Source organism: Pavona decussata, unplaced genomic scaffold (genome assembly GCF_977016875.1).
Source record: "Pavona decussata unplaced genomic scaffold, jaPavDecu1.1 SCAFFOLD_87, whole genome shotgun sequence".
NCBI lineage: Eukaryota > Metazoa > Cnidaria > Anthozoa > Scleractinia > Agariciidae > Pavona > Pavona decussata.
The window spans coordinates 2850152-2865083 of NW_028145504.1; the positions used below are offsets into that span (position 1 = coordinate 2850152).

Below are 14932 nucleotides of genomic sequence, written 5' to 3' on the forward strand. Positions count from 1 at the left end.
TGATTCGAATAATATAGTAGCTTCTAATATCACTCTGAGGCGGGCCAATCTTGTGTTTCAATGGAATTTATTGAAAAATATATGAAGATATAAAAGAGAGCTCGTGCAATGTAAACCGCATGCACATCAGAATTTTTTCCCGGTGCCTGTTAGTTCTCTTAGCTTTTCTTTGGCCTTTCTGTTTCGGCGAATCGTGAGCTTTGCGACTTACTTTCCTGTTTTAAACTGATTCTTATTTCAATATTGTGTGTGATTCGGTTTGGTTTGTCTATCTTTATTTTCTTTTGTCTGCACGCGTGACATCTAACAATAGCAACTCTTCAGTATATCTCGCTCATCATCCAACGAAATGTTCTACATTGATTCTCTTTATCCCGTTGATTTGTGTAACCTAATGATTCAGTAAGGGCAGCCTGCGTTGAAGTCGTTTCTTTTCTTTTTTTTTTTTATTTATTTTATTATTTAGTTGTATTTTTTAATTCGTTTTTTTCAACAATCGAGTTATAAAAACAGTTGTGTAGATATTTTATCTGTGTATGGAGTCTCTGTGTTGTTTTAATTTTGTTTTTCTTTCTATTTTTTTCTTTTTTGCTTTCTCTGTTCCAGTCATACAAGTTATTAGTACCTTTTCGTTGTAGTATTTATTGTTGAAATTATCAGTTTTTTAACCTGCAATTAACTATATTAGTGTCATGAATATTCTTATCTTGCAAGTCAGGTATACCAAAAGACAAGCGAAATCTTTTCTGGCGCGGGCAGCAAGGCTCCTTTGTTTATGATTGTGTAATTATAACTTTAGATCCAATTATGTAAATCAATTGTATATTTATTTTTTAAGATGGATGAATAAAGCTTATTATTATTATTATACCGATCAACGGACATTGAAACACAAATTTTGCCTTATTTTGCAAGTGCATTAATTATCTTAACAGAGTGTATGATATAACTTAGTTTAAGAAGCGGGGGGGGGGGGGGGGGGACTGGTGCAAATTAATTGGCATGCTTAAGCCATATGTTTTACAGAGACTTCGGGGAACTTTGACCAAGCCGAATAGCACGAAGGCTTTTGTATAGTCAATACTGAAACTCCGGCGCGTTCAATGCTTTGTTTTCATAGTTTTGTTCATTATTATTATTTTTTTTTTTCATACAGGTAAACAAAGACCTAAGACGCTGTTTGGGCGACCACCGTCTCTTTCGTCAATTCCCAAGAGGTAGCTAGGATTGTTTTCATAACTATAAATTTTCACAACGCAGCTCCTCTGAAACCCACTAGCCTGCAATGCAGGCGTATTTTTGGAGCGGGAGCGCTGAATACTCCTTCGTTGCTGTCATCTTGGGCGAGGAAGCGCGAGAGGGCTGGAGGGAGTCAAAAGTGACCCTAAGGGAGAGGACGACTGGCTGAGAAACTGCCCCCCCCCCTCCCCCTCAGCCTCCTTCAAATACGCCAACTAAATTTATTATTCAGCGCTCGCCCATGAAAAACGCCTGCACTGCAGGCTAGAAACCCACTTGCGAAAAAAATATTCATGTTGCTCTCTGTTTAAAGATATAGGTGGTCATATTCGCCATCCATCTTCGCCGTCTGCTTGGCATTTCATTCAAACTGACCCTGGTTTCCATATAATCGCAGACGATCCCAGGAATTGTTCACTATGTAATCTCGATTGCAAACGACTACAAAACGCTGTGTTTCCATGCGGTCGCGAACAATTGCAAAAGGAAGTGATCTATTATGCCTGCATACTTTCTGGCCAGCGGAGTTGGCCAAACATGAACTTTTACGGTATGAGTTTCGATTGAACGATCGCAAAACATCGGCTTCCATGTGATCACAGAATCGAAATTGACCACAGACGATTGCAGAACATTTAAAAGAGATCTATCTTCCAAAACCAGGCGAATGCAAGCTTGGTGCTAATCTGGTACGTACTTGGCAAGTTCTATGATTTGAGAAAAAAGAAAAGACAAAAAGACAAAAAGAGACAAAAAAAAGACAAAAAAAAAAAAAACTACAACAACAACTTGAAAATCAGTCACCATGATGGACCCCCTGTCCCCATTGCATTTTCAGGACGTACTATTTTCGTGTTCGTTGTCCTTACTATATATCTTGTAGCCTGGAATAGGCTAGTTCTAAAAGATGACGAGGCAAATTTGCAGCAAACGCGGAAACTAATTTCGAGACTTTTGGAATTAGCTGACTAGTAGAGGTCGATCGTTCAATTCATGGCCGCTCAATACAGGATTGATCATTTTCAATTTACCCTTTCAGTGATACGAATGGTATGAACCACATGGGTTTGGACAATGCCACTGATTCTTCCCGGATTGTGACTCTTCAGAGAAGCGCCGCGGGGTTTGGCTTTCAGATGAGAGGAGCAAACTGTAAGTAAAGTGTCATCTTTACCAGTTCGCAGCCGTTTGTCATGAAACACCTCGACGTCTTGTCACACTACTCTTCTAAGGAGTGTTGCGTGACGATTGAAAGTAAATTAATGTGACAAAATGACTGAGTGTCGGAGAAGGAGAAGGGATGAGGGAATTCCACTGTTTAAGTGGAATGCTGTAAGTTAAATCAGTATAATCAGTTGTTGAATGTCCACAGCTCGAACATAATAACATGAATTATTTGCAGGAATAGTTTTGTTTTCTTTCACGCTCGAGCACAGTATGAACTTTTTTTTTTTTTTTTCTGCAGCGCAAGTTCCCCGGTTGAATTTTGAGCCCACTCCCGAGTTTCCAGCTCTTCAGTATTTTGGAGAGCTGGAGAAAGGCGGAGAAGCAGAAACGAAAGGCGTCAGGGCTGGAGATTTCATTCTCGAGGTTAGTCAGTCTTTTTGGACGTGTCGTTACGCGAAAGCCTTTTTCTGTAGTGTTCTGTGCTATTGTATAAAATGTTTAGCGACTTGTCGGGAATGAACGCTAAGGGTAACTCCGATGAACTGTTAATGTGTGTATCGGTGTATCGCTTAGGATACAAGGTTGGTAACTCAATTCAATTCAATCTTTATCGACATATGGTTAAAAAAATTCACCAGGCTCCAGTTGTTCAAAGAGCGGATAATTTTATCCACTGGGTAGGTCGCTAGCTGGCAGATGAAATGCGTGCAAGATTTTCCCGATAGCCCTATAATTTGTGGATATGTATAATTTGTGGATTTGTAAAATTTAAATAAGGGATTGTGTGGAAAACTTGCCAAAAGCGTTAGTTGGAGTACATTTGCTCCGCTGGATATTGACTTATCCAGTGGATCAAGTTATCCGCTCTTTGAACAGCTGGGGCCAGATCGATACAATATAAAACTACAAGATAAACCATCAATATCAAAATGAATAATTCGAAGGACGAAGTTAGAGAGACGACGGATTTCTTATTTTCAATTTAACTGTTCTTTCCAATTGTCCTTTTCAGGTTAACGGCGAGGACGTAACCACAGCAACGCACGGTCATGTTGTTGACTTGATTAAAAAGGGTCGCGACTCAGTCACGTTAAAAATAGTAACGGTTAATGTTAGGAAGCCGTCTATAAATGGAACAGACCACACCGACGGACAAGGTGAGCGCTGGAGTGTTGATTAGTTTACGACTAGCATACGTAGTTGTAGTCAATCGCAAATGCGCTAGTGTAGTGGAGAAGATGTGGGGATGGAGAAGCCTTTGCAAGTTGCGGCTAGTAACAGAAGTATTTCGAAGCCAGGAAATCCTTAGTACAAATAAATGAACGTATCACCGCAGGCTTTACTGTGTTACTGTAACATGATTCGTACTAATCCCGTTTCGGGATTTAGAAGCCATGAAACACACGAATACCTCGAAAAGAAAAGCGTCCCTGAAATGCCCTGCGGATGATTTTACTCACTTTGGAAAGTGGTTACGTTCCTAGTATGGTTGCCTCGATGGTGTAGTGGTCATCATGTCCGAGTTTCAACCGGAGGGAAGTGGGTCCAATTCCCGCTCGGGATAAAATGTTTTTCTTTTCATGTCAGGTGTGAGGTGTGTGTCGAAAGTCATGTTACTCAGAGTTAGACTGAAATGTTCATTTGTGACCCTATTTGGGAAAACCGGGCTTAACGAAAATAGCGTTTTAATGCATTTTCAATGAATTTTAAATGCGTTGATAATGGTTCTCAACGCATTTGTAATGTTATTCCGTCCATTGTAAAAACGTTGACAATGTTAGACAAATGCTTAAGAATGGATGAAAATGTTTCTCAACGCGTTGGCAACTTTTGCTAACGTTTGATCCAAATGCTGCACAAAACGTTGAAAACAAAGAACGTTCGGCGCCCCGTTGTAACAAAGCTAAAGGGGAACTCCGGGGTAAAAATGAAGTTATTTTGGATGTTTGGCCTTGGAACCATGTTTCAATTTTTGATAATTTTATTTACTAATAGTTTCTTACAGCTCAGATATTTTACCTGAAAGACGACCAAAAAATGCCAATGGAACGCCGCCATCTTGGAGAAAATGGGCCGCGTTACAGTGGTCAGCAGTAAGTTATGACGTAAAATCGTCAAAGCATTTTCGCGGGTTTATGGAAATCTGTAAACCTGTCTAAGGGCCTCTTCATATGATCCCGCTTGACCGGGCTAGCCCGCTTACCGAGATCTCGCCTTATTCCTATTTCTTTTGTAAAAAATTCGATGTGTTCATATGAGAAGGCGGGCCAGCCCGGTTACCGAGATCTCGGCTTCAGCGACCGAGATCTCGGGAATCCGGGACGAAAATTTTCTCATATGAACACGGTGTCCCGGTTACCGGGATGAAGTCTATAACCAAACATTCGCGTCTTAGAACGGATATATTTGATTATTACGGCTCATTTCTGAGATGTTGTAGTTCAAAATAATTCCTTTTCGTAGTAGAGATAAAGATATAATACTTTTGAGGTTTATAGAACCGATAAAAATGAAAAATTCTTGCCGGGCTTGTTCGGTAAATGTCACGCTCGATTGACCGCGTCACCACTTTTCATCTCGGTAACCGGGATGAAATTTCCCATATGAACGGACTGCAAAATTCATCCCGCTTACCGAGCCATCCCGGTAACCGGGATCATATGAAGAGGCCCTAAAAAATCGTTTTGCTCTCGCTATTTCGAATTTCGCCCTTTGACAAGCTAATCGATTTCAACTAAGATGGTGAGCTGTTGTGTACCTGGTGGTAAGAATCATTCAGAGAATACAAAGAAGGCCGGAGACAAGGTCACTTACCCCAGTATCCCACTGGACCACCGTACGAATGCATGGCTGGAACGAATAAGGCGGAAAATATGCCTCCCCTCGAACACAGCTATGTTTGCAGCGACCATTTCGAGCCGAGCTGTTTAGTTACCGACCTCCGGTAACAGTTAATGGGGGGAAAGCCAAAGGTAGACTTGACGGACGATGCTATACCGTCCCGGTTTTCTTATGGCCCGCAAACGAAGAGGCCACGATTATCGAGGAACGTCGCCTTGAACGTGAACGCCATCAAGAAGTGAGCGCTTTACTCTTTCAGCTTTTGCCATAATTTACTTTGATTTCACTTTATATACCTGTCGAATTTAGATAGTATTTACAATTCCGGTTTACAGGCGGACTTTTCCATCGCGCGCGGAAATCAGTCCGATATAATATTTATTTGTTTACAAAAATATCGTAGCCTGCGAAAACAGCCGTCGCTCATTGCAACCGCTTGTCGCGTTTGCCAGGAGAAAACATTACTGACGTTGTAATCATTCTCTAGTCTAAGTGTACTTATTCCTTGCAGCTATTACTAATATTAACTAAAATAAAATATTGAGTATTTAACTGATTACAATTGTAGTTTACTCTCGTTCGTAACGAAATAACATTGCATTTTTAATGTCGATACTTCAATTTCACTTAGCATTAGACGTGGTGGTTTTGAACACCAAACTTCTCAAGTATCTGTCATAGCAACATGAGAATTAGTACCAAATCTTTTTATATCACAATTAACTGAACATGTACTAATATATTTCATTTTCAAAACGTTTCGGTGTTTGATCATTCATCCGCATAACGGACGCCTTCAAATGCAAAGTCTTCGACTTCCTATGGCCCAGGTGGAGGATAGAACCTCCTAATACACATAACCGCACAGGATGGCAGGACAACCCTAATCTCTTTTCCTAAAATTCCCCAGCACCATCTGGCCAACTGCCTGTAAGCAATGTGTCTGAAAAAGTTTTGTGTTCTGGCCCTTCATAAGGATCTTTATTTTGCAGTTTATACTGAACCCACGCTGTCTGCAGAACCCATCTATTACTACATACTGGATGAAACCCAGGGTGCTGGGTAATGCATGTGGGTTCTTCATTGCATTCGCCACAAGTAACAGCCTCAGTCAGTTTACTTTTTACTTGCTCGATTTATTGGGAACATTTGCAAGCCTCCACTCTTCCCATTATCTGGTAATTCTCACATGCACACCACATAAGCTCTGAAATATCATTTTCACTACATAACTTATGTAAACAACATACGAGCGATTTATATTGAATTGCAGAGAAACGTAATGACATTGAATTGAAATAACAACGAAACATAGCAACTATTGCAAAACAAGTCTTCTTCTATTTTTAAAGTATTCCACAGTAGCAAAGTCCCAATTGATGCCCTGACTGAGTAAGAAAATCCTGATCGTATGCTAGAGACTTATACATTTATATTTTCCTTTGTGCTGGTGGAAGTTTTAAAATAAACAGAACTACACCGGCCTGTAAAGCGGTGAAATCTATAGAACATCCAAGCGGCTAGAGAAGCTTGTACAGCCTCACGAACGAATTTCCCTATAAACAGATTGCAAACAAATTTATTCCGCGTGTTTGCTATTTTGTGAAGTCGAACTGAATTTGGATCGATGACGCTCAGAAAAGAAAATGCGTAAACAAAGATGATTGAATGCCACAGTTGTGTTAATACAACTTTATTTCTGTCCTGAATCGGCAAGTCAATGCCTGTGGAGATATTACAATAATCCAAGAGCCTACACACTACATACCAGTATGAATTTTGCAGTCGAGGGTTTGCTTCTTTGTCGCTTCCCATCGACTCATCGCCTGAACAGCCTTCAGGGTTGTTGTTCGCATCTTCCGAGTTCACTCCCGGTTCATATTGGTAAGGCTTTATGGAAAAGCTTGTTCCTCGTCGAAATTATCAGAGTCCGACCCAGAAACAGACATTACAGCAGCGATTTTGGAAGGATAAACTGTAAATCTTTGCGATGGAAAATACTGTACACAACTGGAAGACGCGCAAATATCGAATTACGTTTGACGATCTGACGTCACAAAATGGTACGCTGACCAGCCTCTGAGCATGCAATTTATTTTCAAGATGGCGGCGCTCTATTTGCATTTTTTGGTCGTCTTTCAGGTTAATTATCTGAGCTGCAAGAAACTGTTCGTAAATAAAATTATCAAAAATTGAAACATGGTTCCAAGGCCAAACATCCAAAATAACTTCATTTTTACCCCGGAGTTCCCCTTTAAACACATTGTCAATACAACCAACAGCGCTTTGTTCACAATCACCAAATTCAATTGAACATCAAAATTCTGCATCTGAGGGAAATTGATTTTGTTTAATTAATAAAGAGCAATTTGCTGCGACTTACATTAAAACTTTTGCGAAGCAACAGCCGATACCCGCCAGAAATAAACACGCAGAAAAAGAAAATATTGGTTACGGCGTGATTTGTTTGACGGTTTGCCTGCAATCTTGTCATTGATTAGTTCAATAATTTTTCTGTCATGAGTAGCAAGTGAAGGCATCATCAGAAATACTTAAAAATTAATACTAAATAGGAGTGAAATTTCCTGAAATGCAATCTTTTACCAAGAGCGACGAGGCAAGGCTACGTTGATAAATCTTCGTCGAATGCGTGGTGTGCGTGACTTTGGATGATGATTTAAGAACGATCAAAATTGCTATACCATAGGTTGCATCTAATCGTGAACAGCTTGAAGCATTTCAAAGACTTTTTGAAGCTTTGTTTTCAAAGCCAATGAAATCGAACAGTTTACTGAAAATTTATTTATTTTCCCTGGTGATTTTATACAAACATAACGAAGCAGACACTGAGGCAGACAAGTTCGTGCCACATGTTATGGCTTGTTTTTCGCCTTTTATTTTTATGGTGTTTTATTGCAATGGTTAGCGAACTGACCGTTTTGATAACTTGACTGCAAAAGGGTTTAATCTGCACTAGTCTAAAAGCAATTTTAGGAGGGCCGCAGAACAAAATTTATTCAGTATCAGCAGTTCAAATTCGTGATCGCGCGTGCGAGATGTTGACATTCCTTTGTTATCCATGTGCCATTCATTCATGTTTTTTGAAACGAGTCAATGAACTGCAAACTGTGATAAGCTGTGAAAATCCTACACTGCACAGTAAATGTATATACACGTACACAATATCTCTTGTCAAAACGAGAAACAATAAAGCATAACACCTACAATAATATTAAAGTTTTTCACAAAGGAATGGTTAATTTGAATGCAGTGAAATTTGAGACTCGGTCGATTGTTCAAATCGAATGTCATTTGAAACACACGCATGTAGCAGACAGTCTTTTTACCGCTACAATTTCGTTCAACACCGTAAGAACAGAAGCCAAAAAGGTATTAAGTAACAGCAGCCATAGTTTCGCTACGCTTAGCTGCGTTCTCTGCAAAATTACAGGAAAACTCCATGTATTTGATGTTTCTGCTCAAATTCAAATCGACACGTACATGCTAGAGTTGCTTGCGTACGTACGTGCTAGACGGTTCATGTAAAGATTTAATAACAACAAATAGCATCGGTTCTATGAATGATTTCAAACGGCCGGCGGTTTTATTCAACGCGTTGTCAATGTTTGAAAACGCATTGACAATGTTTTCAAATCATTTGAAAATGGACTTGCAACGCATTTCAGTTCCGTTGAAGAACATTGCCAATGTTTCAAAACGCAATGGAAATGCTCTTCAACGCATTTTCAATGCGTTGAAAATGCATTACAACGAAAAAACGCTTCAACGCTATTTTCGTTAAGCCTGCTTTTCCCAAATAGGGTCACATTTATTCATTTGGTTGGCTAGGAAATTGTTTCTTTTTAATTGATCTCCCTTAAAATTATTAGACTAAGTGATGTTTGGTAGTTAAAACTTTGTTACTGTGGCTGGAATGCCATGCCATTTTACTTATCATGGAGAGGAAACTCGATTACCAAAGCAAATCACCAAGTTATCCCATCTTCTGTATTCTGCCTCGTATATAATCCTCTTAGATTGGGTTGTCGAAAAGACGTAGTATTTACGTGTAGGACATGATTGCCGTCATTGGATTCTTTCTTTAGAGCAATACTTCAACCAACACGTTCCAGTGAATACTTAGCCTGCGAATATAGACGACTCTTATCGCTCACGACCGCTAGGCCAGTGAATACTATGGCCAGGGTTTAAGTTTCCCTGTGCCTTTGGCTGTAAGCTAACCACTTGCTTCTTCTTTTAAACGTAACGTAACTTAACATTTATTGTTATCATAAATTGTTATTCATTGCCGACTTTCATATCGTGGGGGACTGGGTATAAGTCTGTGTATTAGGGGATATGGGACACCACACCCACATAGCCAGGAAGAGCACACCGAACTTTACAACATCCTCAAGTTTGGTGTTAATCAAGCCAATATTAGACGAGATACAGCAATTCAAAAACTCCAATTTTTACTTTGAAATACATACGGACGCCGGAGAAATTGTCCGTCGCGTCCGGCTATCCATACATTTCTTAGTAAAATTTTTTAAAGTTTTTGAATGGCTGTATCTCGTCCAATATTGGCCCAAATCCCACCAATCTTGAGGATTTTGTAAAGCTGGGTGTGCTCTTTCTGGCTATGTGGGTGTTGTGTCCCATATCCCATAATACACAGACTCGTATCCAGTCCCCCACGATATGAAAGTCGGCAATGCTTACGTGTCATACGTTGTCGTTTTCTAGGTTTCAAACTCCCCCCGCCTCCCCCTGACCGTGATCCGTCCACGACTCTGACCCTGGGGCGAACGACTCGACTCTCTTCCAGTAGACCCTCGCTCTTTGGTTAGTACCCATCTCTTTCTCACTACTACTCTGTAGGTCGCCTAATTCTTAATCTTTGCTACTTCTCAGACCTTATTATTCTTCGACTGTGAACATAGAAATCACAACCGTTATATCTTGACTGATATTTCGTTGTAATTTTCATTACATATTTTGATTTCTAGTTAATTTCAGAGTGTTTCATCAGGTTAGTCCAGGAGCCCTTGTTAAGGGCCGGTTTAGACGGCAAACCCTGTGTCACAGGGTTTTTATTCTTGAAGCATTGTCTTGATAGTCGAGAGGGGAGACAAGAAAACGAAGACGCTTCGAATGAGCGAACGTGCCGAGGAGGATCAGATTGACCCCTTGATTATCTCAGAAGAATCGTCAGCAGTCTAGCGATCAGTTACGAGTGACCTCGAGTTTAGGCAGTTGCAGCAACAGTGATTTTAAATTGTTTAGAATTTAGGGAAGAAATTTAATGTCGTGTTGCATAGATACAAGAGCGCTTTTTAAAGAATTAAGCGCGAAATTTGAAATTATGTCATTTGGAACTTGTTAGAGAGAAAAAAACAAATTGAGGTGTTTGATTAAAGTAACATTTACACAGAAAAAGAAAGTTGTTCTTCGAAGATCATTTTCACTGAAGCCAGTGTTCATATCGTGTGAAACAAATCCAAAGGGGCAGAAATGTCTGAAAATCATTTTATTTTGGTTATTTGCAGAGACGAGCATGAGTGATAGCAGCTACGAAGAGCCCGCGAGTTACCGAGTGGACAGCGTCATTGCAGTGTCAAAAGAAAACCGCTGGCACAGCCTTCAGCGACAGAAGCCACATCCTCGTAAGCCAGTCGGAGTACAGATGAAGGGACAGACTTTAGGGAATCGTAAAGCACATCATGAAGTCAATTCGGCGAAGGCTGCTGGTCAAAGATCGCATTCAATGCAAAGCATTCTGCCTCCACCGTATGAGTCCATTATTGGAAGGCGGCCTCTTTCAGGTGCCGTGCCTGTGGCGATACCGCATGTTCCCAGCGATCCTAGGTTGTCGCGGTCAGTATCGGAAGACACCTCTCTTTCAAAGTACGCTGTGACATCGAAATCCACTCCGAATTTAGACAAAACAAATGGCGATGACTTCCAAAATGGTCCTGGCTCGCCTCGGAAAGACGCAAAGCGTAACATGACGTATAACAGGCCATTTAGTTACGTTGAACCAGACACGCACACGTCAAGAACACAAAGCACAAATGATGTGGAGACAGTTGTAGTTACCCCCGTGAAAGCTTCTGTGGTAGCAGTTGAGGCATCTGACAGCAAACCCGAGTTAACAGTGATAGCGACTCCTGTGGAAGTCATTGAAGCGAGTGCGGAGGTAACAGCTAGCTCGCCTCGGTCTCCAGAGAAGCCGCCAATCCCGCCCAAACCCCGGAGTTTATCGGACGCGCTACAGGAAGCCCTCGCCGCCCGAACTGAACGGATGAGTCGAAGAACCTCAGATACGGAAATCGATCGCGTGCAAAGGAGTCGTAAATCGTCGGCTCCTGCTGAAACCGACACTGCATCGTCATTTGAAGCAACGGATTTTAGAGATAGAAAAATGAGCGCTCCGGCAAAATTCAGCGCTCGCAAAAAGTTGGAAGCGTCGCAGAAAGTTCGTACTGAAATAATGACTTCTCTGGAAGAGAAATTTACTGAAGACGAAAGCGGCAGTGAAAAGTCGCCAGTTAAAGCTAAGGAAAATGGTCGGTTTGATTTGGACGCTCGACAGTGGGACCAACACGGAAGTAACACACAAAAGACAATTTCGTCTCCTTCATCGAAGGACGAAAAGAACTGTACAGCTTCTTCAGCTGACATCTACCGCCGTTACACAAATGCGGCATCTCCAACTCGTGACATGAACAGACAGTTTTCTTTAGATTCCTCTGAGGTTGGCCGTAAAACGAGTTCGACAAAAAGTGATAGGATGGAGAGGCAGTTATCAGAGCCAGTCAGTTTTGATCGTAACACAAGCGTCCATGTCACACCCGAACCAATCAATGCCTCTGCACCTGCCGCACCACCCCCGCCGCAAATCCAGCTGAGTGTCCGCGCCAACGTATCCCGAGGCTTGGTTCCACCAGCACCTCCTGTAGTTCTTCCAAATGCATCGACAAAAGATATTCCCGTTACGCCTGTGTCAAAGGGGATAATTTCAGCGGATGCTTTGGCCGCGAAAAAAATGAACCTTAAATCAGCACCAAAGGATATAGGGGTTGACGTGGCAGCTAGGAAACATTCAGCACCTGCCTCTGGCAACTCACGAAATTTCGCTGCTGAGCACAGCAGTCTACTAGCCAAAGCTATCGCTGCGCGCGCAGCTCGTGTCTCGGCCCAGCCTAATCCAGATACTGACTTGAGCGCAACTTCGCAATCCGCGCAACAGACTAACAAGAGTGCTGACAAAAGACGGCCTGGTTCTCCTGACAGGATAAATAAGAAAGGAGTCGTGCAAGTTTTTGAAGCGAGAGCGGTGAACTCTCGTGGTAAGCCCACTCCTCCTGTAGCGCCCAAGAAACGACTGAGTTCGCCGGATTTGAGGCATCGTAGGTATGGAGGTGATGCCGAGCGGCCTCTTCCTTTTGACATTCCAGCACCGGTCTTGTCCGAAGAAGATAGGTCTGTGATGATGTTAGATGAGGTCATCAGGAAAGAAGCTGAGAGCGAAAACTGGAGTTTGAACTCTTGGAACAGCGGCAGTGATTCGAGCAGTGAGGTGTTTGTTCCTCCGCCCGTGTGGTCATCGGAGAATCAAGATAATGTTAGTGTGTCCAGACCATGGTATGAGTGTAGCTCTCCTTCAGAGGAGAGTATTACAAAGGCACCCGAGCCAGAGAAATTTAACAAAACCATTACGACAAAGAAAGGCTTTAAAATTCAATTAACTATTGAGACCAAAAAAGAGGAGTCGTCTAAACCATCAGTTACATCACCGAGAACCGATTACAATGACGTTGATCCTGTTGTCCTCGCTAAAGCGACATCAGCTGATTCTTCTTCAAGAACTGACTTGCCAAAGGAAACTTTGGTTCAAAAAGAGGCTATCTCTAATGAGAGAGAGAGCCACGAAGTAACTAATACCACAGTACCAGACAATATAACAAATGAGGATATTAACTTTGGGGTACCTCCTCCCCCGTTATTGTTTACAGACACCGATGAACCGTACACACCCCTGGATTCCCCGCCACTCCCTCCCCCACCGGAATTCTCCCCTAGAGAACCAAAGCCGACCGTATTAAAATTCCCGGAAGATAATGAAGAAGAAGACTCCTCTAGCGTGCCGTCTTCTGCCAGAAGTGAAGATAGTGACAAGGTATGCGAATTGACGATCGTCCTTATCCTCTTGGTGTTGTTTGGTTGTAAAAGGGGTTGACAGTAGGGAACTTAAAGGGGAAGTATCACGAAAATTTGCTGTTATTTCAAAACCCAAAAATGTTTGACTGTCAGCAGAAACAACGAAACAATCGTCAAGTTTGTTAAAAATTATCACCCCAGTGGAATAAAACTGTCGATTAGTGCCTCGGGCCAGAGACAGAGCAGGCCGGTTTGGATTGAAACTTGAAAAATATTAGGCTAATGTTTTTCAAGTTCTCGCATTTTTGTTTCCAAAATGCGCTAGAGCAGATCACAAGTTGTTTCTTTCAAGAGTTGAGTTGATTTCGTTCCTCTCGTCATTCTAGAACTATTCCGCAGGTGATTGAAGGTCTTATTTCATGATTCTTAACAAAAGATATTAAAAACCCCATGATACTTCCCCTTTAACCAACGGCAACGAAAACGGCACGTGAAAATATAAGTTCACGTTATTTGTACTACTTCGCGATTATAACAATTCGTTTAACTTGTACAATGTGGGTGAAGTATCCGGGAACTGAAATGATAGAAACGCCGTTCAATTTAGGATGGAGAATGAAAAATTCACCATCTGCTCACGTTCTCCACAAAACCTTGAATTTAGTCATTTCACGTTGTCGTTTTGCTGATAACGACAAAGACTTGTACCAAAACATATAACGCGCGTGCAGGGCCATTGGTTCATGCTCATTAAACCTATTGTTATTTGGCGTTCTCGTTTCCGTCGCCGTCGCCGTCGTTGATGCGTAAGTTCTTCTGCGATATGGAGGAGGGGGCCAAGCGCTAATCGTCTTTTTTGCTAATTTTTAAAGGGCTTTTATTGTGAATGGGAATTTTATGGGATGGAACTTCAGAGGCTTATCATCAAATGCTGTAACTTTTGCTGGTGTATTCATGCGGTCGCGTACCCCAGCAATATTTGACAATTATCCTGCGAATCGCGCGCTGTAGCCGAGTTGACTAAAATCAGGTGTCATTCCGCGAGACTACATACATATAAATGTATAGTATACTCTATTTGATAAAGCAGGTTAAGTAAGAGAAATGGCAGCAATTGCTGACGTGGACCTGCTATAATCACAATACGTAACTATGTTAATAAATACAAAATCATAAATAAAAAAAGAATAAATAAAGCAATAGTTAATTAACATAGAAGGTATTAACAAATATAGCACATATATTTTTAAGGATAAGAAGGATAATTGTCAAATGCACAAGTTCATGCAAAGTTGCTGCAGTCAATCCATGACGCATTCATCAAACGGAGAGAACTTGCATTCGGCGAGACAGGATCCGAGAAGTTTCTGTTTTGGTGGATTTCTAGCTTCAGATTTGTGTGGTGAAGAAAAATTATTAGAACTATTGACTAATGTCGGTAAATTTGTTCGTTCCTTTCAGGGAGCTGTAGCCTATGCAGACATTACCTCCATATTTAGTGGCTATGCTAGGCCTATGT

The 14932-nt window shown here is 41.4% G+C and overlaps 1 protein-coding gene and 1 long non-coding RNA gene across 3 annotated transcripts in view; both read left to right on the plus strand.

Moving 5' to 3' along the window:
- LOC146474784 (uncharacterized) overlaps window positions 1-14932 on the plus strand; it is a 40237-nt gene that overhangs the window by 23429 nt on the left and 1876 nt on the right. Inside the window, exons 15-21 of one of the 2 annotated variants that reach the window (XM_085116523.1) lie at window positions 1157-1217; window positions 2279-2391; window positions 2705-2829; window positions 3419-3563; window positions 9997-10095; window positions 10800-13432; window positions 14875-14930. In XM_085116523.1, coding sequence (XP_084972649.1) covers window positions 1157-1217; window positions 2279-2391; window positions 2705-2829; window positions 3419-3563; window positions 9997-10095; window positions 10800-13432; window positions 14875-14930 — 3232 coding nt within the window. The remainder of the gene's footprint in view (window positions 1-1156; window positions 1218-2278; window positions 2392-2704; window positions 2830-3418; window positions 3564-9996; window positions 10096-10799; window positions 13433-14874; window positions 14931-14932) is intronic. The other variant, XM_085116522.1, reaches the window with a different exon arrangement.
- LOC146474785 (uncharacterized) lies at window positions 7509-9075 on the plus strand. The gene is made up of 2 exons (XR_014866069.1): window positions 7509-8773; window positions 8815-9075. It is a non-coding gene; the product is annotated as an uncharacterized LOC146474785 (long non-coding RNA).